Genomic DNA, 27,257 nt, shown 5'->3' with positions numbered 1-27,257 from the left:
AGGCAGGTGGTCTTCATGTCTGATTGGTGTAGTTTGGTTTCTTTTCCTATATGAATGCAAAGTCAACTTTGGCCCCAATTCCATTTACCTCTAATGAAGCAGTTCATGCAAGACATTGTTTTTTTTCTCCACCTGGTGATCTTAAGTTCATATCAGAATTCAGTGATCATTAAATTTGAATAACTGTTTGCTTTGTTTTTGTTTAAAGGGATGCTGTGTAATGTGTTTTAGTCACTTTTTGATGTGTTTCATGACTTCCTCTGTTTCCGGCTGTGCTTGAACAGCACCTTCAGTGGATGGCCTAATCTGCATATTAAGCACTGGTCACTTCAAATTGAATAAAATAGTTAATATAAAGGGAGGGCAGATCCAAAAATTAATGACGACTACTAGGAAACTAGGAAAGGATATAAATATAAAAAGAAATTTAGTTTAGGACCAAAAGAAATTACTGTCTTTGCACTTTCCTTTTAAACTATCGCCAGGAAAAGGTGAGCTGTGGTTTGCCAGTGCTGGAGAAATTGAACCGAGTCACTTCAGAAGAGAACAGTAATAAACGAGAGCATATCAATATAGAGGATTTTCTTTTATGGGACTTTAAAATAAATTCAAATTAGGCATTCAACAGTCTGTTAAGCAGCATACAAAGAAGTTCCAAGCTGCAAAGAGACAGACAGATTTCAGCAATTCTGGCACCAATGTGGGGGAAGGGAAGTTCCAGATGTTACGACTTATCCAGGGCAGCAGTCATGAGGAAGGACGTCTAATGAGTTTTTCTACTAAAGTGAGCATGTTGAAATATAGCAGACTCAAAGTCATATCCCCAGTCCAAATAGACAAGGATACAAATTAAGCCAATGTAGATTATGAGTAGAAATGGTAATTGCGTGCTGCTCCATCTCCTCAGTTTTCTGACTCTCACATACAGAATCTCAACCTGTATGTACTTCTGCATATCCGGGATCATTTCTCCATTGCCTCCAAAATAATGTCTTCTTCAGTTTTGGGTTTTAACAAAAGGAGAAAAAGAAGAAAGAAAGACAGAAATAAAGAAAAATGAGCCAAGTGACCGTTTCTTACAAAAAAAAAGGGAGCACGCTCATGCAGAAACAGCCATCAGCAATCGCCTTTGCATCTATGTGTGAGCTTGATAAGCTACATTGAAATGACAGTATCCCCATATGAGGGTGAAGGTTAATGTGTTGTGAATTTGACCTAATTCTGAGCCTCCACTGTGCTGAAGAGATCACCAACAGAAAACCAACCACAGGGTTATAGCACTCATGCTGCTGTCATTCTGCATCAGCATACCTCCATATGTTCAATACATGTTTTCCCGTGCTGACGAATTTTATTATGAGGTTTATGTAAGACCACGGACTGTGTTAGCTATCCATTATAAGCTCAGTCACTCATGCACATATTTCCAGTCTGTTTCATTGATCCTTCTATTGCCAGTCTGTTAATTGCGTTTCTACGCTACAGTATGTGTCCCAGTTTAAAGGCCATATGTAAAGCACAGACCTAATTTCACCATGCTCTATGGAGAATAATACTTAATTTAGGATGTTATTCCATAAGGAAGTCTCTATTAGCAACATGCTAAATTTGGTTGCTTCCCAAGTCATACTTTAGCCAAGTTTATCCCCCTTGAATTTCCACATATCTTAATCTATTTACACAACTCATTCAAGAACTTACCATGAATTAGAAAGTGAGTCCATCTTCCACGGAAGTTCAAAATAATAAACTTCAGTGTTCTTGCATACAAATGCACATTAGTTTATGTTTGTAATACTAAAATTAGACTAAATAAATGTGCATGAAAAACTTCTGCAGTAGATAGAAAGTACATTTAGGTCAAAAATCATTGCCAGGCATTGCCTGTAGTAGTTAGGCCTGAGTTATTTTTCTTTGTCATTTTGTGCACCTGTTTTGCACCAAAATAACCAAAGCCAAAATACTGCACCTAATGTGTCAGCACAAGAGCAAGGCAGCTGACATCAGCAGCAGTCCTGGTAAGCTCTCTGTCTCTCCAAGTTGGGTCATTTAAATGTTGATGTTATCTGCTATGGTTTCAATTGTGTAAAGGCACAGTAGCTTCTATTGCCAAACCATTAAGAGTTTTGCAGTGGTGTGATTTTATTGATTGATAGATGGGAACTTCAACCAGCAAATACCTTACTTTTTCCTGAGGTAGCAGAGAAATAAGGCTGTAGGGATGAGGGTTAATTGAGCTATATGTGATATCCTAAATTAAGATAAACTTCAAGGCTTAAATTATAATTCTATTATGTTCTGTTTCCTATATGCTGTGAAGGCTGTGGAATCATTGCTTCATTGCTATTTATTAATCTCACTTTTCATTGTCAGGGGCATTGGAAAGGTTGTTATATTGTAAAATATTAATTTTTACAGCCAGAAACATAGGTGTGATGGTGCTCTTAATGGCTTAATAGAATCACAATTGCAGGTTTAATTCAAATGTAACGAGACAGTATGTTAACCATGCGTCATTCTTTTAACTTGGGGATTATCTATGTTAACCATAGCTATCAGTGGGGATTTTTGGTGTCCCAAAAGAGGTTTAATCCTGAGTTAAAGGGAAATGATCAATAATAAACCTAAAACAATAAAACTGGTTGTTTTATTATTTTAGGTTTAATTCACTAAAGAATAATTTATGTTTATTTTTCAAAAAATGCAAAATAACCAAAAAAATCCACAGATTTCTGTTTAATAGGTTCCCAGACTCAAAGGTAATGACGCATCAATGTATGAACCATGTATCAAAATGAAGAAACTACAAACATAATTGGAGATAAAGTATCTGAATTTCAGGAGCGGGACCACACCTCCAAACACGCTCCTTCCGGTTCTCATCTATATATGTTCCCCCAGTTCTACAAGCTGTTCATTCTCGTTTTCGTGCCCCACCGTGCTCCCTCCTCTTTTTAATTCTTTAACTTCTTCACTTCTATTTAGTACATGGGGATCTGCCAGGCCCGGGCGGCCCGGCCTTCCCCAAACCGCAGCTCAATTCATGTCCAACCATTCAACTTTATCTACTAAAATGCTGTCAAGCCTCAAATGAGGACGTGGGCCCAGCAAGTGAAACTTTAAGTAGCCATTTTTTTTCAGGTTTTCTTTTTCTTTTGTTTCTCTCCTACGCTCTACTTCATCTCTCTCCACGAACCAACTACATAAATAAATGGCATCAGCATAGACCCAGCAAACTCTCCCAGCTGCAGTCACCACCCACGGAGAAAAAACTAGCAGCTGGAATGCAGACACAGCTGGCTCTCAGCTGGCGAGTCCATCTGATAAACAGTAAGAGACAAGGAAAATTCATACAGTAAGTCAACATATGGTGCCCATAGGAATTCCGTTAGCTACACTCTATGTGTCGTCTAGTGCAAAGTATATAGATCTTATTATTAAAAAGTGAGCACAACATTATAAATGTGTCTAGCAAAAAAGATTTTTTTGTTCCTTAAAACTTTAAATTAAGATCAATGTTGGGCTTTCTGTAGAAACTGCATAAAGATAATAACTTCTTAAAAATATGTTGATTGCCAGAAAAATGTGTCTAACGTGTTACAGTAATCTTAAATGATAATGATTCCAGAGCTATCAACGATTACAGCAGTTCATATTTGACGTAACTATGAATTCTAAAGCCCAATCATTTCCAAAAGCTCTTTGTTTCCCGCCTCAATTGTTGTACTGTTCCTTTTTAGACTGGCATGCCCACTGAGTTGCTATAGTGACAGCAAGTGAAACCCAGACACTTGGAGTTAATAACCATTTTTCCAAACATAAGAGCCAATTGACATTAATACCAACGTTTCTCAGCTGTGACCAAAAATATCTGGCAAAAAAAAAAAAAAAAATCTAGGATGAGAGATCTTCTGTGAAACAAATCCCAGTAGGCTATAAATCAAACCAGTGATACAGTGTCACGTTGCGGACCACAAATATATTACTCAGAAGAAAAAAAAAACAAAAAAAACTTAACCTAGTGCACCAACTAGTGGTTTTTTGAGAGCATTAAAACATAAAATTAATGATTTTTTATAAATGTATTTCCTTGATTTTTATACGGAGGAGCTACTAACTTCTCTGGTCGCCTGTTGCAGGGTGTAATCATCCACATGATTCTTATTATTTTAATATTTTAATACCTGCCAACATTTCAGAAGATAATACTCTGTTTAAACCACCTGTCTGTAATCCTAAAACACCAATTCCAAAAAGGGACACCAAATTTAAGTACAAACACAGCTGATTTTCAAATCTCATAAACAGAAAACGTGGAACTGTGGAACAACTTCATAACAATGTTCTTCAAAGTAAATCCATGAAGACTTCATCTCATTATGTCATCATCTGCAGTACACAAATTCATGCAAGAGTCCAGGAATCTCAAGAAATCTCTATGTGAACAGGACAAGGTAGACTGGATTCTGGTGATCTTCAGGCCCTCAGGTGGTACTGCATTAAACAGATGTACAATTCTGTCATGGAAATCACTGCACGTGTGCAATCACTGTCTGTGAACACAGTTTGCCATCCACAAATGCAGGTTAAAGTTCTGTCACCGAAAGAAGCTGTATGTGAACATGACATAAAAATGGCACGTTCTTCTCTGGCCCAAAGCTAATTTAAAATGAATGAACTTTGCCTATGAAATGGGCAGTTTGAACATCTGGAAAGGGACCATCTATGCTGAACGATATATAGAAGTCTTAGATTAATACACCCTCCAATTCCAGGCAACAACTTTTTTAGGGGACGGTCTTTCGTATTTCAGCAAGACACTGTTAAACTGCATACTGCATCTATTACAATAGCATGGCTTTGTAGGAGAAGAATCTAGGTACTGAGTTTACCTGCCTCGTTGTAGATTTTTACTTGGAACGGGGGTTGTATTTGTCTAAATACAACACCAACCACAAAAAGTCACTTGTATAGCATATAAAACCCAACAACTTTTACCTCATGTTTCAAATGTGGCCAAAAAAGCAGCACTACCACTCCATAGTCAGAGAGACTGCTAAAATTGAACTCAGGTTTCTGCTACGCTGTTTTCTTTCTCCTCCACCTCCTGATTCCTGATCTTTCCAAATTACAACTGAACTCTAACAAGCCCTACTATTAAAATGTGTTGCTTTGGCTAAACTCATGTAACAAACTGCTGACACACAAGGCTTTACGTGTGCCTTAAAGTTGATGCTTTCATCATAAATTGCAGCCTTTATAAGGAGCTTATGAGAAGCTGCAACTATTCTCATCCCTCATCCCTCTCATCCCATTTTCATGAGAGCAGGCTGTACCACATTCTTAACCCAGGGGGTGAACGACTGCCATTCAATAATAGTTCCTTTTGGCACCGGTTGGCTGAGGCTCTAGCAATATTGGATTTTGTGTCTTAATGGTTTTCATTCAAGGATCAAAAAGTCAGCAGTAGGATATTTTGGGCTTTGATTTGTTACGTTTTGAGTCACTCTTCAGGGTTGAGCGGTAAAAACTACCATGTTACTTTTAGAAGAAGGTAGTAGTTTGGGTCAAAATATGCTGGATACTAAAAGAGTCCATGTGAGATGAGCTGGAAGGCACAGATCTATCTCAGTATTCTCTAAAGCCAGCACATCAGGCAGGGACGCAAGTATGTGACAGCAATATTTGACACCCTGAGATCGATGCGCTCGCTCATCAGTTTGTACAGACCTAACTAAAATCCTTTAGAATACTTTTGATGTGTCTTATTTGTAACAGCACTGAGCAGACTGTGACACAGATTGTTATGAGAGGAAAACGAGTGGGAATAGTAGAAACATGTGGTAAGAAACTGGCACAAGGAAAGGAGATGAAAAAAAAAAGAACTAACGTTTTCTTTGTTTCAGAAACTAATCTCTATATTTACACTGTGATTAGTGCCCATGGGCAAAATACAGAGCTGAATTTGACCCCGATGAACTCTAATGCGGAACGTCTGAGTGTTTGTGTGTGAGTGAGCGCGAGTGTGGGTGGAAGTATCATCCTCCATGGATGTGCTCTCCCTAGCTGCCCTACTCCTCACTCACTGCTCTCTTATGTTCACTCAGCTTTTTAGTGCCGCCATATTCAGCGTAGAATACCTGAAGTATGAAGCATGTTTGGAGGAATTCATAATGTGTATGTTTAAATGTGGTATACACAAGATAGTCCCAGTGCATCATACCTGAATCACAAAACATTATGCATCTGCACTCTGTGTTGTCCCTGCACAAGCATGCTAGAAAGAATAACACAGCACAGCTATTGTCAGCCTCACACCTGAGAATGTGATAGCATTGTGCAAAATGTTTCCATGATACTTCCATGACAGCCTGGTCTCACAGGCAGCTGCTGTTTCAGCAAGAAAACGGACCACCCTGATTCTGCAGTACCACTGCAAAGGCCTGCATGGGTGTGCGTGGACTGCTGCAGCTTCACAGGTGCAATCACAATGATGCATCAGAGAAACGTGAGTTATTTTTCAAAGCACAAAGACACCAGTGGTCAAAATGCCAAAGTCAAGCCTTCAAACATTAGTCCACAAACCAGTTATTTTATAAACAGTGCAAGAGTGGCACACTTTGGGCCCCTTAAAGCCAAAATCTATCTTCATATAAATGCCTGAGAGCATCTCCTAAGTCATCAAGTCAGAATCTAGTATTGCAGGGTGCCAAGGTCCTGCGGCTGAAAAACAAGCCCAAATCATGTGTAAACCCTAGAAATGGCTGTATGGGAAAATTCCAGTAGATCAGCAGTTTCTGAAATAATCAGACGAGCCAATCTGAGACCAGGAACCATGCCACCTTCAGTCACTTAAATCCCCTTTCTGCTCAGAACCTTAACATGACCATACTGACACGCCTAAATGCAGTGGGTTGCAGGTATGTAATTGGATGATTGTATATACGCGTTCATGAGCAGTTGGCCCAATAAAGCGGCCCATAAAGTGGCCATGTTTATACTTGGCTCAAAACACTTACTATCAGTTTCTTCATGCATGCAAAAAATAAATAAATACATACACCATAAATGCAAAACATTTTACTTTGAAATTGAAATATTTCATCTTACATCTGACAAAAAGGCTGCACACACTGGACACTGTTCAGAATAGTTTTTGCTACCAATCTCCCACTTACACTCGACAATACACACTTGCACTTACAAAGTAAAGCCCCCTTCTCTCTGGAGTTACTTATTTCTTTGTCCGCAGGCCTACAAACAGGAAGCACATCCTATGTGTTGATTCTACAGACTACACAAACACACACCTACACACACACACACGGGATGTACATTCAATCTCAGCTGCTGTGGAATAGGAATGCTCATAATGGTCAACCTCTACTCTGTTTTTATCTCCCTCCGGAGGATGTTCACAAATAATTTCACATGATTTCGTCTTTTTTCATTTCAGCAGCTTCCCAAAGGGGAATCTAAAAATGAACACTCGTATCCAACTTAGCCACACCAAAGCTTTCTCCTGCACACTTTGCCCAATGTATTCAAGTCATATTTTAAGAAGAAGGTCATCTGCTATAAAGGAGCCTGCGCTGTGTGAAAGAGTTTGCAGTTGAGGAATGATTTATGCAGTGACACAAGGAAAGAAGAGTTTCCCAACTTTTGGAAGTCTACTTCAGGTTTTTCACACAGAATTGAAAAGCACAGATTTCACAGACACTTGCACGTACCGACACGTACACACAGAGCAGCGTAAGGAAGCTTTCTGACAGGCAATGAGCTCATGAGATCTGAATGTCTTCCTGTGGTGAATGCTTTTCTGTGGCTTTCTCACAACTATTCCCCTATTTTCCTCTATTTTCTCACACTTTTTTTGTCAGCTCCTGCTCCTCATGCAACTTGCTCCCCTATGTTAATTCTTTTATCTGCTCCATTTAGAGTGAATATTTAAAAAAAGCCTAATTCTGGATTTAGCATTCTTAATCCACTAAGCTGTTGTGTATTTTTCCTGCTTCAGGAAAAGCAGGTTTTGGTGTTGCTAGGCTAGCGATTTAGCATTTAGTTTAATGATCCAGTCTGTGTGTCAATGTGTGTGTGTTAGTTAGTGAGCGTGCAGGGTAAACATTACCCCTGACAAATGGCCAGTGGTCTAAATCAGACTCAATTAAGATTTATGGTGGGCGAGGTGCCGCAAAGTAAGAATTTAGGCAGTTTGAGTGTGGATTTCTGTGTGTGCGTGTGTCAGCCTTCTCTGCAGCAAGTGTTTATTTTCTGTTTCACTTGGACATGTTAAGTCCCTATTATCAGCATGTCTACTGAGGAAAAAAATATCTAGCTTCCATACCTTGAAATAGATCTGGAATTGCTTTCTGCTATAAGAGACTTAACTGCCATACAGTTAACAGCAGAAGCTGTACCATAAACACTCTGAAAATGGCTTTCAGACGTCTTTCCCACCACATGTGTGCTTGACATTAGAGCAGCGTGGGCCTCCTTCATAATTGGGGTGTTTGCAGATATGTAATTGCAAACACACTCAACACAGCTGGAATGCTGCTTTGAATTATATTCGATTCGTGTCAGGAAGTTAGATGTAAAGCCCTCACTTGAGAATAACGCGCATTTATATGCGTGCGCTCTCGTACTTTATAAGGACTGAGATTTAGATGTAAGCGTATTTGTGTGCCCTGTTGGGCCAGACATCATTTATCACCACATGGTGTTAGCTGAGGATCATTTTTACTGGTCTGTAAAGGAACGAAAAAACAAAACAAAACAGGGGGTACACCAGGGGCCGCTCTTGCCCCTCCCTATCTTGGTCACTCATCTCTTCCCTCAGCGTCCCTCTGTCCTTCTTCCCGCCCCACTCACCAGTCCTGGCACACTGCCCTTTCTGTGGTAACTTACCAAAAACAAGTGGACCATTTAAGGGATTGCAGCTTTCTAATCAAGCGGGTATTCAAGAGAACAGTCCTAATGGTCTGTGCAACAATTTCTAAACTGGCAACTTTCTTTAATGCGCTGTGGCACATTTGGATAGTCTGATAAATGCTCAGAAATTGCTTAAAATTTGAAACTGAATTCTTTCCATCTGTGCTTTTACTGCCCAACGTCTCTGGCTGGAGGTCATTTGGCAGATAAAGGGCTGGGTGACCTCAGTCTTCTGGAGAGGTTAGTTTCTTTCACAGAGAATTCCCGTTGTGGCCAATATGACTCTCCCATGTGTCCTATGGACAGAGAGTAAAACTAAAACTGACAGGAAGGTAACTCTGGGCAACAATCAATGTTGAAGCGAGCGTCTGTTGCCCCCTGCATTGCTGGAGGACTCTGAAGAGGTCTTTTATGAAGCAAACCAAAGGCCGAGTGGTTTCACTGTCTGAGCACAGAGTAGCTGTGAGCCACAGGGTGTTTTTTGGCTAAAGCCTTAATTTTAAGGTAAAAACACAGCAGGTAAACTGTTTTGTTTTGTTTTTTTTATTTGCTGGTATTACCAGATCTCTAATATTCTATGCTCATCTGATAGTAATTTGTGTTTCCCACCAGCCTACGCATAACACGTCTGCCAATTCACATTTGTGCCATCCCATCTATGTCCACGGGCTCATCGCACACACAGACGGACACGTAATCACACAGCAAATGAGAACAGAGTGTCCAGATATAGTAATGATAATTTCATGCTGTTCCCTGATGTGGTAGCAAGCGCAAGTATGCTTTCTGCTGTGCCTGCTGAGAGCAGCATGCTGTGTGCAGAACGAAGCAGCTCGCTCAAGAAAAGCATTGTTTTAATTTTTTACGTCTTTTCTAATCTGTGGATAAACTGTGAAATAACTCATCACAGCATTTATGATTTGGTATGCTCACCTCTAATGGATTACCCACAAAATATATGTAAGGTGATTTCTGGTGGAAGATAAAATATACAACTCCTAAACTGAATAAACTTCTATAATTGAATGCTGTATAATTGTAAGCCTATTAATTACTGCGTGAGAAGCACGTGTTTTGCTTTACTTTTAGTCTTTCTTTTTCTCTTGTTTTGGGTAAAACACACTAAAACACTAGTTTCCTGTTAGGGATCCATCAGAAAGTGTTTGATAACAATGAGGCTTTTCTGTGTTGATTTTGCAATATTTCCCTGTACTTGTTTGTGTTTTCTCTCAGTCCTTCATTTTACTCCAAAAGCCCATAGATGCAAACGTGATAGATTAATCTGTGATTCTAAATTAGCCAGGTCAATAGTGAATGGTCAGTCTCTGTGTGCTTGACCTGCAACAGAGTGGTCACATGTCCACAGTGTGCACTGCAACACACGCAATGTGGTCTGAATACGACCAAAGTTGCAAGGATGGCTAAAACTGCATTCACACTGGAAGCAATTTGCTTGTTGTATTGCTTTGAAGATGACAGCTGGTCACATGTGGGTATTTTTCATATGTCAGTCAACAGTACTCTTTACTCTCATTGGTAGTCACTTCAGTCACTAACCTGAAAGTTGGGAAAAGTCTGGCTCTCTTTTGTATTTCTGTTCTGTCCCCCTCCCCTAACCCCCAACTGCACTCGACAAAGTCAAAGAAAATTCAGATCATCTACATGTAGATCTGTATGTGTTCACCCAATGAGAAGTAAGTACCTCAACAGTGACTCTTTCATTGCAAACTATTGTGCATGCTCATCTCAGAAAAAGTTCAAATCATAGCAAGCGGGAACAAACGTTGGAGGGTTGTGGCGCTAACACATCTTCAGAGCTACAGGTTGCAGAACTACTTTTTTGCATCCTTAATATCAACGAGTAAGTAATGTGTGTGTATAAATATAGACCTGACTGTATTTATTTCTGTAGGAGTGATGAGTAAATCTAGTTATTAAGTTTTTAAAATTTTATACCGTATTTTCCGCACTATAAGGCTATGTGGGAATTCTGTTTGTGCTTACTGACCTCGAACCGATTTTATGTGGTACACGGCGCTCAAAAATCTGTCAAAGAATGTTTTAGTACGACTTTGGTAAGCTACAAAGTCGCACCGCTTGATGGACTGTCAAAGCATTACGGCTACCGTAGTCAGGAGCCTCGCCGAGTAACCCAGGTCCAAACTCCGCTTCAGGTCCCAAAGTCAAACGAACACTGCGGCATCACTGAGAGTTAAAAACTGTCTGAATTATTTCATCCTTAATAAAATGGTCAGTGTTGCTGCTTTACCAGGTGTAACAATTAAGTTTAACGTTCAGGCATCCATGAAAACAGAATTTATTAAATTCAACGGAGTTAGAAGTTAGCAGGACGTTAGCTCGCTAGTTTCCACCTAAACATGAAATACATGTTCCGACTGAGAGATTTCTGAAAAAATTAAAATGTACAGCTCTGCTGTCACTTCCAACATAAATGATGACAGAAAACTAGCAGTGACCTTTGTAGGGTTACTGAAGTTGGACTAGCTGTTATATAATGATGTGCTACGTGATCATTAGCGACATCGCTATGTTAGCATAACATAAACACAGTGTGATATTGGAAAAAAAAAAACACATGCACTTCTAATTAAGTTGATATCTGCAATAGTTTGAATAGTAGTAGTTTTTTGTTTGTTTGTTTGTTTTTAAACTTGAGTTAGCATATTAGACTTGCTTTAGATATTTTACCAATAATTTAATGGTAATTAATAAATATTAATGTCGAAATGTTATCCATTCATAATATTATACCAGTTTTTCCTCCTCTGACTGATTGATATCACTAAAAAACTGATGCACCAATGTAGAAATTAGAGTTCTTTTTGTTTGTTTTACAGCTGAAATGTAAGTAGAATTTGTTGTAATATTCTGCTCGTTATTAGAAATACATCACAAAATAAAGGAGTCCTCATCATCTGCTTGTTGACACCTCCTCTTTAATCCATAGCAAGCCTTTTCACATTTCTAAGCCAATGCATATTGCGTACTTAGGGTTAGAGTAAGCTTCATATTATTCTTGGACTAGAGGATATTGTATGTAATGCATGGTGATGTGTGTGTTCATAAGGGAATGGTCTTGTTGCAATGCGATTTTTGAATTAATTATATTGCTTAAGATATTAAAACTGTATTCTGGATTACATGACAAATCAGGATCACACATTTGTGGGATCCTTGAGGATTCATATTTAGGTAAACCTTGTCTTGCCTTCAAATGTTTTTGACATGTCTCTTAGAATGTATTTCTTCTTTAAATAGTAGATTTAAGTCTTTCTTACATTGAATACAGACATGAAGGCTAAAGGCATGATGAAGAAAGCAGTGATGGGGTTTTATGTGAGAGAGAAGATGCAGCCAGAAGATGCCCAGTTGGATACAAGTGTCTCCATTCAAGCTGTGGTGGTCTTCACTGGTTCGGCTGGCACTGCATAGGTGTGTGGTCTGCTGTTTGGACTTACAGTAAGCTATCCACCAAAGCTCAAATACATGTAGATACATGAAGATATTTTGGAATCTCAGTGGACACAAATTGTTATCAAGGCAACTCTCAAAAACTAGTTGAACAAGAGTAATTAGTATTAGGTTAGAGATAGTTATATTAAAAAACTCCAAGCAAGTTTCCAAAAGCCTGGAAAACTATTGCTGAGTTCAAGATTAAAAAAAATCAGAACAATTCTTGGATGAAAAACATAAAGAAATGAAGTTTGGCTCAAGATTTTTGCACAGTACTGTACATACTTACTTGTTGTATGTGTTTATTTTCACAGCACTGATTTTTAGACTCAGCTTCTGAGTTTTCTGACTCACTTACATGTGGTTGCAAAAGTACTTCCGGTCCTATAAAAGTCTATTGGACCTCTGTAAACACTATTATTGACGGCATGGCCTCTGTCACTTATTTTAGGTTATATTGAATAAAAATTTGAGTCCATTTTGCAAATGTTGTACATATGTTTCTGAAAGGAGGATTATCTGGGATATTATTAGCTAATGACTGATGATTAACAAGTTGAGCATACAGTTTTGCAGCCAGAACAACAAAATTGCAACGCCTATGAAAATCGAGTTTTCAAAATGGGACTTCACAAACCTAATGTTTGCCTTTTACTGTTTAATTCATTTTAAATATGTTAAAAATATCTGTTATTTTTAAATGGTATGTTTTAATATTGACTGTCAAAAAATGAATAAAATTAATTTTGCAGTGCTGCATGGTATGTCTGTATAAAAGCTGCTACACTTAGGATTTTTATAACATTCATAAAAGTAAAGCATTGAGGCAGGAAAAATAAATTTTGTGTCTGTTACAATAGAGTACAGGTTGAGATTTATTTAATGGGACACTGAGTCAAAGATCAATTTTAACTGGTTGTTTCAACAGAGCTTTCCAAATGGAGTGAGTGAAACCTACATGTGGCGATTCTGACAAACTCAACATTTCTCTACACATTTTGTGTGCTCGCAAACTGAAATGTTCTTATTTAATTCTGATTCACCCCTTTAGCAATTAAATTCACTCCTCCACAGAAAAAACACGTTAAGCAGACTTAACAGATGGTTTCCTCTCCCTGAGCCTGGACCTGCTGGAGAGTTCTTCCTATTAAAGGAGTTTTTCCTTCCTACTGTCTCCAAGTGCTTGCTCATAGAAGATCATCTGAGTGCTTTCTCTGTATTACTGTAGGAGCTTTACCTCAAAATATAAAGCACCTTTAGTGACAGTCGTTGTGATTTAGAGCTAAATGAATAAAATTGAATTGAATTGATTAGAAAAGTTTATGTTGGGTCCCACCCACTTCATGTCACCAGCGTTGTGTCGCCTTTATTTGCTTGAAGTTTCTGAATATAGGGTTACTCTACTAAGTTGTAGATCACTTGCTCCTTAGCAACTCTTAGCAATAGTTGCACACAGGCCATTTATTCTGCTAATAAACCAACAGCATAATAAAGTCATACAGTTTAGGGATGCCCTCGGGTATTTACAAATCATATCAACCTGAGGTATTATGTTATTTGGTAGCATAATAGTTGGTAGCATTTGGCCCAAAGAAATTATTCTAGTGTCAGTCTTTGAAAGCTAAAGAGCTTATGGCTCTTTCTCACAGAGAACTCAGTCCAATAAGGCCATGTTTGAAAGCAAAGGCTGTGGATTTAAACGTGCAATGACCTATTTTCTCTGTCAGCATTTTAAAAGACTGAACGGTAGCTTCTCACTCTGTCAGCTTATGTGTCTATCTCAATGTGAAAGCAACGCACTTCTTTGACCTTTACAATGATCATTTTCTGGTTGGTGGACCTTCTTCATAGCAACCGCTGTTTCTCAATTACATCCAGGAGTTCCTGTAGTTTCTTAGAAAAATAGTCCCGGCAATTTTCATTACCCTCAAGTCAAATACATACTTTTTATGGAATGAACAATAACAAGTATAGCTGTTTTTGGTTTGATGATTGTAGAAAAATCTAAAGTCATATATAACCATTTTATCTTTTCTTTTGTCCTACTTAATAGGATAAGGATTGAAAAGGTTTATAATGTACTAAAAAAGAGAAAATACATTTTAACAGCCCTTGCGGTGTTGGTTAATATTTTTAATAATCAAATATGCAAATGTGCTCTTTGATGTTTAGAAATGATCCACATTCTGTTGTGTTTTTGACATGCTGGTGCTCAGGAGGCAACATAAGTGAGCTGTGCTTCACTGCTGTTTAAAGAGAGAGCATTACTGTATTACACTCTTATTTCACCTCTACACTTTTTAAATAAACAGTGAGACAAGGCAATGCAGATCTTGGTCTAATACTAAAGAGGAATCTCAAGGCTTTCCTCTCCACAATATTGTCAGTCTGCATCTATGCGCTGAGGGGAAGAAGGGTGTTTAGCCCCGTCAGCATAGAGGCCCTTGTCCTGTATCCTTCCCAAGGTGACTTCTCTGCTGTTGGCAGGCAGAGCCATGAACACAGCTCCCAAGACTCTCCCTCTCTCTTCTCTTTCTCTCCCTTCTTCTCCCACACACCCATCAGCTTTTAGATACCACCGGGTAAAATGCTTTCATACCTTTTTTTTTTTTAACAAAGATGTCAAAGCATTTTTTTTTTCAATTTCTTTTCCCTCACTTCCTCCTCCTCACATCATTTCCATAATTACAGGTAGGAAAAAAAGCGTCATATTCATTAAATTTCTTTTCAGTGCTTTGGGTCTTGTCTACAGTCAGATTTTGGTTATGGCTAAGTGCCAACACATGAGCACCTGACCTTTTCCTCTTTCAGTTCTCATAGTGGAGAACGTCCACCTACGCAGCAGCACACACACACACACACACCTCCCACACAAACTCTCTCTCTCACACAAACACTCACACACACACTGGCAGCAAAATTGTGCTTTGAGAGCAACTGTCTGTGAATCTGTGCAGTTTTGTGTTGGAGATTGCATCCTGGAAATGCAGACCTCTTCATTTTCTATTACCAACACTTTTTGGTGGAACATGGAGGTGTGTGACCACGAGTGTGTGTAAATAGGCCATTATCCCATGTCTACAGTAGGTCATCTATTTCAGTCCAGGTTAATTCTCTACATGGGAGAAGGTGTACTCATTTCCTCTCTCTGTCTGTCTGTCTCTCTCTCTCTGCATGTGTGTGTGTGCTAAATTGATTAAGAGGATTCAAGTCGCAGATGAACGTCAACACAAACTACGACCACCAGCACACACTTAGTTGCACATGAACTCTTACCCTACTTTAAGATTAGCTTTAGGCTGCTAATACACACAAACACATTTGTTGTCAGTTGAGAGAACAGCATAATGCCCCAGAGTATATCCCCAGAGGATACACCATTATTCCCACCATATTGCTGTTTGCCTAACCCCACCCCTTCACCTAACTTTAACCAAAAACCATAAGTCTTTATTTTCAGATTTGTCTAATCCTTAATAAGGCTAGAGTTCCCCTGATGTCTGAACAATATTTTTTGCATTTTACTTTTACACTTGTTCATTAGGCAGATTATTTCACTCCAATCACTGCACAAACATAAATATAATCCAAGGCACATCAGATCAGGGTGAAGTCACACTGACGCCACTAACAGTTGAGATGTGTTTACATGTGAAGGACTTGGACTAAGCATCCATGTAAGGTATAATTTGCTAAAAGTAATCTCTCTGCATATTAGCGTTACATGTGATTATTCGTGAAAGCAACCACAGAGCTTTCAGACATGCTTTATTCCCACAGCTGCTAGCAAACAACACAAATTGCTTTCGACATCATGATGCGATTCTCATGTTTTATAATGAAAGAAACGTGCCAAACATGTTAACAGCCCATTATTAGTACCACACCAGTCCAACATGCATGATAACAGCTTGCAAAGCATCCGCTTTGTTACTAGACGCCAGGCCTCCTACTGGATTGCATCTTGGACTTTTTGAATGAACTTTAAATAGTTTCTATGCGGATAAAAAGAATGACTTCTCATCCCAGAATGAACTGTTGCTGACCCGTAATGTAATGCAGTTAGAGTAAGAGAATGTCAATTATTAAAACCATACATGACACACATCCTCAGGCAGCAACATCCTGACAACCAGCTTCTATACAGGAACTCCAACACTACTCAAAAACGCACATGCATGAGAAAAAATAATGCTTTCGGTCTCCTTAGCGCATCCCTGAGCCAAACCGTTGTGTGGAGATCCTAAAAGTTGTTCCAGATCGAAGCGGTCTTACCTTTGTGACAGTCATGCAGAATCAGTGGGTGAGGAGCAGGCCGGTGTCCCCTTCAAGCAAAGAGCAATGCCGCAGGAGTGGCAAAGTGATGATGAGGAGAGGAGGGCAGCTCTGCTGAATATGCACACAAGGAAAGGGAGGGAGAGAGACAGAGAGAGAGAGGAAAGAGGAGGGGACAGACAGGTTAGTGTGTCTGGCTCACTAAGTACGGAAGGGCTGATTGCTGCTGCAGTGAAGTAATGGCTGGCAGTCGACGTGTGGTTGGTTACTACAACAGGGAAAAGCTCCCTGCTAGGATACACCCCTCCCTCCTCCCTCCCCAGCTGCCCGCACGCACACACAAACACACACACATGCGGATGATGTGCTCAAAGCCTGACTGCACTACTCTCTTTCACTGTCTATCACAATATGATTAGTGATGGGCTAATACAGATTATTGATTATTAGCAGTGAGGCAGGGCTGCGGGAGGAGGCGGAAGCAGAGAGCCTGGGACAGGAGAGGACTGCAGAAATAGAGACGGAGGGAGGGAGGGGAGTCAGATGCTGTGTCGCAGTCTGCTACTCAGGCATGGAGCCGGCTGCACGTCATCTGCCGTGTGCATGTGTGTGCCTAAGTGTGTGAACGACACAGGAAATAATGAGGATAGACAAGAGTCTGTTAGATATTTGCACCAAGTTCAGACTACACTGAAGGGGTGTTAATTCTACATATAAAACCAGAACAGAGTCCTTGGCAGATACAAATGGACACACAGGTAAAAGTTGTAGAAGCTGTACCTTGGAGGACACCAACTAATCTAATATCCATGCATGCTATAACCTAATGGTGAACCGTGGCAGAACAACTTAGCTTTCAGTGGATATCGTCATCTGATTTTGCCAAATTATGTTGTTTTAAATGAAAGCGTTACAAACCAAGAAAAACATTTGATGAGGAACATAAGTGATCATCAGTCAGATTTGGCCCTAATGCTAACAACATCTCACTGCCTTATTACTCCAATTACTTTAACTTTGATTGATTTTCTCAAAGAAATCTCCTGACTCTATGACGTCTTCACTTTGGAGTAAGTTTCTTAGCATTTCTCACCCTGAGTATCTGAGTGTAGTAGCACAAAGGCATCCACCCACACTCACAGAATAACAGATCTTTGTCATACTAACTGGCTGAATAGAGGGATGCTAGAGACAGGCCAAGATTCCAGCTCAGTTACCATGGCTTAAATTCCCAAATAGCTGAGTGAGACTCTTCTCTAGTGGCTGTGAGCCACAACACAGTCTTTGTTTTGCCCATTTATGTGTAACTACTTGCGTTCATGTGCGTGCGTGTGTGTACTGTAAGTGTCTGTACATGCTGGAGTTAAGGTTACTGAGACAAAGAGAGTCCCGAGTGAATGCAGTTTTCTTTCTCAGTCTGTTTTTTATGTCACTCATATAATCATTCCCCATCACTTTGCTCCTAATTCTCAGAGTTTTAGGAGTGTCATCTATAGCCCCACTCTCAGCATTTCCTGTCTGGAACAATAGCATTTCCTGTGTCTGTTTGCATACTGTGGGTGGAGGAGAGGGTCTTTCAAATACAGAAGAAAATATCTGGGGGATGGGAGCTGAAATCAGCATGATTTTAAACATGATGATTGTATTTATATCAGGATTTACTCAGTTTATGATCACACATCATAACTAATTAGCATTTCTGAGATAAATGATGAAGTTTGATAAAATTTGGGATTTTAGCCCATGGTCATTTCTGTAACATAGTGTGAAACTTGCATCTCTTGCCACTTGTTAATTCAGGCTTTTGGAGGTAAGTAAATTTTCCACTTTACACCATATAAAATGTGTGGGAGGAAAAGACATCATCCACAGGGTGGAGGTGGCAAATCCTGTGACCATTAAACCTGAAGGTGCCACCGTGGCTCATATGTTCCACCATATGTCTACATGCTTCTACTCAAAGAAACAGAAGTGGAAAGAACTTGTCTTCATTAACGGTGACAGCTAACATGCACGGATGTGAACAACATTAGGTTTGAAAAATGCAATAATAAACAACAGCAGTCAGTTGATCTGGCCTAGCTATGCTCTCCAAAGAGGAAGAGGATGTATTTTACCAGGTCTGTTATGCATTAGGAGCTTCATTTCCTTATTGTTTAGCAGTCTGACCCTTTGAAGGCTTTTCGAGGAATCCCATATTTGACGTTTTGCTTCCACCTTGTGGTGAAACAATATCATTACCTCCAGGTAATAGTCGTGGTCCTACTAAACATGGCATTTGTTTTAAGTTTTCATTTTCAAAACTTTACACCGAGGCTTTAAGGATCTTTATCAGTGGATGATTTACAAATAATTTTCTCGCTTTATAAGCAGTGGAAGTGTACTGGATATAAGCATTGCTATGTTATCATTCCTTCTGTTTTTAATAGGAAACTGGGAAAGCCTTGCTTACATATGCAGTATCTTCTCCAGCAAAAATACCTTTTACTTGTGCCATGGAAACTATTTACATTTAATCATATTAACAGAAGTGGTGCATTTAGGCCTACAAGTTTAACACCACGTTTCTAAGCTAACAGTTAATGTTAGCTTAGCTTAAACCTTGAAACTTCATAGCTCATGTGATATACTGGTGGTGAGGACAAAAAGTGTAGAAGTGTAAGTACTTATGGAGGTTATACGGTGATGTTTTTGGTTGGGATGTTTAAGGAAGTGATAACTGGTCAACTGAGTTAAATATGTATGTGGCTTTCTGTCTTTAGCTGAGCATCATCTAGTTTCAAACCTCAAAAAGGATAATAAATAATGTGTCAAAAAATAAATAAATAAAAAAGAAGAAGCACAAGCTAATGTTGAGTAATGTTTTCTTTTATCAGTAGTAGGCCTTTTACATATAACGTGCAGAAGCTACTACTTACTTTAATGTTAGCTAAAACATTACCCATAGGTTTGCCTCAAATTGCATCTATTAGCAGGAAGGATCAAAAACCAAAGCATTAAGATACTGAAATATAATAAAACAGGATTTTGCTAATAGGGTTATTTCTCTTTTTTAATTGATTAAATAACCTGGTTTCCTAATAAATTATTTTTGCACATTTTTAAGTTAAATGTCCAAGAATTATAGTATTGGAAATTGCGTATCAAATCATTGTGGACTTGAAAAAAGCATTTTTAAAGACTTTTTAAACTATCTATCTATTTTCTATCATTCTGCTTTTGAGTTGGTAAAAGCTTTTGAGCTTTCCAAGGAGGATGAACCTCACAAATTCTGCATTTTTGACAGTATTTGGCAGCAATTAGCTCTCTTGTTAGATTAATTGAAGCCTAAACCTCTGTGTGCAGACCTCAGACTGTGTTGGTACGTGATCATCATTTGCTGTTGACGCACATCTGGGCTCAGAGTCCTACATGATTGACCTTCACTGTAATCAAAGCGTATAGCAGGATTATTTGGTAGCCATTATTTAATCAATCTACTCAGCAGATTATTGTTACAAAACACAATAATATGATGTAACCAACTTCTGTGCCGCTGGTTCAAGCTAATAATAGACTATTCCATCACAGAAAATATTAAGGCGTGTGTAAACCACAAGAAAGGACCACTGTTCTTAAGGTCTCAGCTGACTCACTGTTCAGAAACCACGCTGTATTAATAGTTAATGAGACGACTAATCTTGCCAATGCAAGCAGACTAAAATTGCAGTGAAAAACTATTTCATGCTTGATGTGCAGCTGATACAGTTTCTCCCATCTCAGAAACTAACTTGTGCCATTAGCAGCCAATAGTTTCTCTTGTTCTGGTATATTTCTCAAAGTATTTGAGAAGCACTGAAAAAGCATTTCCCAGAACAGTTCAAATGAGCATCCACACACTGCAGGTTAACAGGTAAACTGTGCCTCCGACATCATGTAAAATCAAGATAAAATCAAGCGTTTTATTAATATATCATCAGAATGACAGTGCATGTGAGAAGTGTTCTCTTCAAATGTTTCTCGTTGACGAATAAATACGTGTGATGACAGGGTCACAAAACACAAAATTTACACAAAACTGCACAAAACAAACATGTAGCCTGTAAAAACCAGAAACATTGTCCTACTGTGTGCAATAGCCCGCTTTAGTAACAAAAGAAAGGCTTGAAATCTGCAGTCTTTTTCTGTTCCCCTCTGCTGTCATGCCATTACATTTATTGCAGCAAACAGAGATATCATATTTTGTAACTGACAATCATATGCTTTCTAGCTCCATTCAGAAAATAACTCCTGAACAGGATTCAATAATAGAGAGTTATAGTGTTATGGAGTTATAGAATTATGATGGAAGAAACTCAGATGAACCCCAGACCGTTCACTGATAACATTGCTATTATGGGAGCTGACATTATATGTATTATATTCACACCATGCTGGTTTGGAACATCTTCATTGGCTTGTGGTATGAATTTTCAGCTCTCTCCTACCATGGCCAGACACTAGCCTCAACCATCACAAAAATGAAACAAATACACTCCACATTCGCACAATTACAGCAAAGTTTCCTCATCCCTATGGTAACGCAGGTCACACTGAAAGGGAGATATATCATAATTACTATAATGTGTGTAAAGAACAGCAACGTTTTACCTGCACCTACTAAATCACCTTCACTGTCACAGTTTATCTGAGATGGAACGTAATTAATTTACTGTCACCTGATTTCTCTTGCACTTTATCTTTCGTAGATGCTTTGCTGGCCAGCTGACAGCAGAGGGTGAGAGAGAGATAAGAATGAAGCAGAGAAAGAGAGTGATATACAAAACAGGTAAGTGGCTAGGTTTTTACCCAAACGTAGATAATATGGCTAGCACTGAAAATGAATGAACTGCCAATGTGGCCAACTTTTAATTTAAAATTGTGAGAAATTCCCTTCATTGCCCCAACTTTTTCTGTCTCCATTTGTACCATGAGTGAGCCCCCTCTTCGGTTCCTAGCCCGCTCCATGATTCCCCCCTCACAGAAATTGTTGCTCTAGTGGAACATTTAATCCACAGAAGCTCAGATTTCGGCTTCCCCAGTGCACAGCACAGTGTTCCAGTCAGCCACAGTCTGCTCACAAACCACTTCCTCCATCTGAGGAAAGTGCAGAAGAAGAAGAAGGGAGAAGGCGAGTAGGATTGTGAGGATCTGGAAAAGAAGTGTTTCCCTGTTTCTGCTGCTTGCATCTTTCCTTTGCTTCCTTGAGATGCTAGAAAGACAGAAAGGGAGAAAGAAAGAGAGAGAGAGCTGATGCTGCAAGATGAGAAATCCTTGTTTCCATAATTTCGGTTGTAAGCAACATCAGCTAGTGTATGATAGATGCACAGCTGTTTCAACTCTCAGACTGTTGCGTGTTGGTAACTAATTTCATCAGAAGTTTTGTATATTGCACCATTCTGCTGTCTTAAAGACTCTTATAGAGAAGTAATACTTAAAATCATCTCTTTATATTACTTTAAAAACGTCTAATTCATGTATAGATTAGTACGTTTGTTATGGCTTTTGTTACTTACATTAAACTAACAACAAGACTTTACACAGCTGTCAAAGAATATGTGCATGCCAATTGTAAAATAAAAAAACAAAACAAAAAAAAATGGCACAATATGATCAAATGTGTTTGAACTATTCCTCTTATTTTTCTCTAATCCACACAGGGTCAAAATACATATGCTTAATAGACTTTGGCCTATTAACTTCTTGTCAGTGAAAATGGTTTATTACATCTATTTGTCTTTACAAACATACAAAGGATTTCTTTGACATTGGACTGACCGATAATCAGAAGTCCAAGGAACTCAAGAAGATCTAAGAAGGAGAATTGTAGATTTACACAAACTGTGAAAGTCTTTGGAGCCATTTCTAAACAACTCAAGATTCCAACATCATCAGTTCAAAAAACTGTATGTAAGTACAAGTTATTCAAATGTGCCACCACTTCACCAAGATCTAGAAGAAGTAAGTAAGTAAGTAAAATTTTATTTGTATAGCACCTTTCAAGATAAAAATCACAAAGTGCTTCACAGAAAAGCTGAAACATAAAAACAAAAATCAACCAAAAGCAAGTGTAAAGAGATGAGTTTTTAGCTGTTTTTTAAATGAAACTACAGAGTCCACAGATCTCCGGCTCAAAGGGAGGGATTTCCAGAGTCTGGGGGCCACAGTTAAAAACGCTCTATCGCCTTTTGTTTTCAGCCTCGTATGTTGGACGACCAGCAACCCCTGATCACATGATTTCAGGGACCTGCTGGGGATGTACTGTTGTACAGGGATGTACTGTACTGTTGTAGAAGATCCAACCTGTCACCCTCAGATGAAAGGAAATTGGTTAGGATGTTCAGGAACAACCACTGTAACCAACAAGGGAACTCCTGGAACCCCAGGGTCGCTGTCCACAGTGAAGCGAGTCTTACATCGCCTTGGCCTGAAAGGGTGCCGACCAAGAACAAAGCCCATGCTCCAAAACCAACACCTTGGAGCTCAATTGAAATTTACAGCCACCTGCGCCAAATGCCAAGTTTTATGGTAAGACGAGAGAATTATTGAACTTTGTGGCTATAATGACAAGAGATATGTTTGGCGGAGTAAAGGTAAGGCTTTCAAACCTAAGGACACTGTACCAGCTGTCAAGCATAGTGGTGCTAGCGCCATGCACTGGGGCCGGTTAGCTGCCAGTGGTACTGGTACACTGCACAAATTAGATGGAGTAATGAAGAGGAACTAGCTCCAAATTCTTCAACTTCACATCTAATCAACAGCTTGATAACTTGGGCGTTCCAACAGTACAATGATCCAGAGACGCATCAAAACATTAACCTTCTGGAATGGTGTTCCCAAACCTTTGACTTCAACCCTATTGAAAATTTGTGAGTTATGTTTGAAAGCCAGGTCCTTGGCAGGAAACCAACCAATTAAAATGAACTTAAAATGCCAACTCTGCCAGGAACAGTGGTCAAATATTCAGCTAGAATTATGCCCGAAGCTTGCTGATGGCTACTGTAAGTGTCTGGTCAAGGTGCAGTCTGCTAAGCGACAAATATTAGTGGAGTGTATGTATACTTCTGACTCTGTGTGAATTAGAAAAAAATGCAAAATAAATTCAAACTTGTAGATTTAATTATTGCTTTTTTAAAGTCATTAAAGGTCTATGCTGAACAATCATTCCACTCAGGAAAAAGAAAGGTTCAAAGAAATCATTAAAAGCCCCAAATTACTATGGCATCCATTCCCATGATGAGTGCATATAAACCTCTGACCACAACTGTAAATGTGACAAGCTAAGCATACCTCACAGACGTGCTGCAGCTCTAGATTTCAGTGTAGGAAATCTTAAAGATGAAGCCTTTATTTTCTAGCTTCTCCAAAAGCCTCTTCTGACCTTACTCCTTGTCTCCTCAAGTTGCAATTAAGAAACTGAAGGCCCCTCATGATAGCCGATTGGGAAATAGTTCTACGTCATGGGAGGAATGAGGACAAAACTAAGCTTTAGTTAGCATAATGATTACTGTAGGGGACAGCTTGAGGATGAAGTGGGATGAGTGAAGAAATGTAAAGAAGAAAAATAGGGATAAGGAAGCAGGCATGAAAATAAAAACCTATGAAGACTGAAGCAAGCATGAGTTAGATTCAGTTCATTTCAATCTTATTTTATATAGCGCCAATTAACGACAGCAGCTGCCTTAAAGCACTTTCTAGTGTAAGGTAAAGACCCTACAATATTAGAGAGAAATATGATACACGCACACAGTCCAGTTTTCTCACCACCGTGTGCCGATATGAGTAGCTGATGCATAACTCAGCCATGATTAGACATTTCCACAGTTTATTCACTCAACACATGAATCACTCCATTCTCTCCTACTCTTGAAATCACTTTCCACCAGTTTTTAATTCATCCAGGTTTCCTCTCCTGCTACATTTCCCTCCGCAGAGCCTCTCATTTGCTCTATTTTTTCACCTGCCGGTCATTGGGGCAGATTTACAGAGTCGTCTGGTGGAAAAAAAAAGCCCCTATCCACCTAGTCCTTCCCAGATCCTGATTAATTCCACTGTCAAAAAAAGATGCTTCTGAACTATAATATTACATTGAAAAAAAAATGCCTAACCTCTCTTCCTACCTTCCTAAATAACCTAGTTAACCCCATTGCTGATTTAGAGATAGGTCTATAAAGGTAAAAGATGAATCAATTGGGATGTTTTCAAGTGTGATATAGTTGTGATTTACAGTTTAGATTGTTCACACATGGAAAAAGACCCGATCCGAGTAACCAAATGCATATGCTGTATACATCTAGCCTTTATTTTTCTGTCTGTGTCATTTTGCATCTGTCTCTTCTCACATACACATTCACCACACACAGAGTCTGGAAAACAACACGCTCACATTAAGTTAGTGACAGCAGTATAAAGGCTTAGCATGTGGTAGCACTTAAGCAGACCTTTCAAATCCAGTAGACATAAAATACAGAGAAAAAGACTGGAAACACGACGCAACATATTATCAAATACAAATACAGCAGGCAGAAGAAATACCTTTCTCCCACTTTATCTGGTTCTGATATAAATTTTCTTTCACTAATTGACATTAATAAGGCAAAAAAGTAGGAATTGTTACTCCAGTTCACTAATTTTATTCTCACAATGGACAAAGGCTATATATTTTGTTCTCATAAAATTCAATAAGTAGGGATAAACACTTTCAAATTTACAAGTCCCCACAGATCACTCAATGAACTGAGTGAAGTGAGTCAGTTTGGCAGACATCATACATTTAAATATTCCTCTGGTCTGCTTTGGCCCCACCAATGAATTTGAAATGTGCTTTATGCTCATTTGGTTTCCATTTGGGTCTAGAATGAAGGGTACCACACTCACACTTTTTCTGAGCTGTTTCTTTGTATCTTTGCAGTGTCATAAAGTTGCTTTTCAGTGAAATATATATATGTATACACCACAGATAATACAGTATTGGACACATCTTGTAAAAACAATAATAAAAAAATGTATTTTTAGACAAAAACGTATTTTTAATAATAACCACAAATCGATAAGTCAGCAGTGGTGTAAATTAGCCTTTTGTGTGGTGGAAAACACATATTACCATCGTTTATGAGAGAAAACATCTATCAAAAATGACCACATTCCCATTTAAATCTGCCTTTTTTCTGTGCTCCATCAGTGTAAGGATACAAAATAATAGTTCTTTTATAGTGGTGTAGATATGGCCTTGTGTGGCCTTCATGTCGCAGACGAAGCAGCAGCAAAGACAGACAGGCCTATAAGTCCAGTACTAAGTCTGGTGCTCTTTCTTCAATTAGCGCAGCTCTCACCATTGCTTACACAGCTTGTTGGCCAGCCTAAAGATTTCAGTCTTAGCACTACAGCTTATTATAAAAGCACTGGAATGCTATTGAACCTTCTACAGAAGCCTGTATTTCATCTGGTATATGGCCAAAAGTGAAAACTGATTATTGACTCATGCTTGAAGGTCAAAAACAGGGGTCACTTACAAAAATCTCAAAAATCTGCCAGACTCAGACCTACTGGGTGGTTCTTGAAGCACCAGGGGATGGATCTTTTTGTGATCTCTAAAACTTGGGCATTTACTACTGTTTTGTAAATTTGTGTCAGGCCTTTGACTCTTTTTTTCTTGTCTGCTGTTGCATTGTTTATTTCTTGCAGAGTTGAAACCTAACTGCAAGGCATAAATTACATCCCAACCCTCCCCTTGATTGTGTTTGATTGAGCTGGTAATCAAAGTTGGAACGCATGCAAAGTCTGATTAGTGCCAGCCGCCTGGAACTGGTGGCATATTTCAACCGCATGGAACAAATGACAGTGCTGTTCAGTGTGGCCATTTGCCTTGATTCAATATGACAAAAAGCAAATTAGATGCAATTTACATACAAGCGAGGTATTGGATCATATTAGAAACTCAAGGGAAGACTCAAGCATGATACAAAGATATTACACATTTAAAACCTTACTCTAGGCAGTGTGCAAGTTGAATGCATTTGTATGTGCAGTTTTGTTTTTTCAAAATGTAGCTGAGGTCATTCAAATTTGAACCATTCAGATGCCTGAAATATTCTTTGCTTGCTCTGGAATGACAAATGGGAAGTTGGTGTAAATGATTTGTAGAGTATGTGGGACAGCCTGCCTCCAAACTGCTTTGTCTTTAGAGGAAATATAGACCTCTCTAAAAGCAAAGAAGACAATGACTGACAAATCAATGTTTTAGATCACAGTGAATTATAAACATGTTCATCAAAATTTGGAAAAAGATGAAAAACTTAATATAATTTAGGCAGTGTAATGTCACCAAAATCATTTAATTACTTTAATAACTTTGCTGACACACATCTATTCTATGAAACATAAAAGCAAAATATTTCACAGTGTGGTGGCCGTGACTGCAGTGTTGTAGAGCAGCGGTCCCCAACCCCCGGGCCACGGACTGGTACCGGTCCGTGAGTCGTTTGGTACCGGGCCGCAAGAGTTGAGGCTTGGGTGTGAAATTCATGGTTTTCAGGGTTTTTAGCGTTATTTTTTTAATC

At 39.0% G+C, this 27,257-nt stretch overlaps 1 protein-coding gene across 1 annotated transcript in view; it reads right to left on the bottom strand.

Annotated features, from left to right (window-relative positions):
• The window catches only part of coro2ba (coronin, actin binding protein, 2Ba), a 43,147-nt gene extending 26,206 nt beyond the window's left edge, over positions 1–16,941 (bottom strand). The window contains exon 1 of the mRNA XM_063472244.1: positions 16,681–16,941. Within this exon, the coding sequence (XP_063328314.1) occupies positions 16,681–16,695 (15 nt within the window). The 5' untranslated portion in view covers positions 16,696–16,941. The remainder of the gene's footprint in view (positions 1–16,680) is intronic.
• Positions 16,942–27,257: the final 10,316 nt, after the last annotated feature.

This window comes from Pelmatolapia mariae, linkage group LG1 (assembly GCF_036321145.2).
Source record: "Pelmatolapia mariae isolate MD_Pm_ZW linkage group LG1, Pm_UMD_F_2, whole genome shotgun sequence".
NCBI classification, from domain to species: domain Eukaryota; kingdom Metazoa; phylum Chordata; class Actinopteri; order Cichliformes; family Cichlidae; genus Pelmatolapia; species Pelmatolapia mariae.
This window is presented reverse-complemented; position numbering and strand designations above follow the sequence as displayed.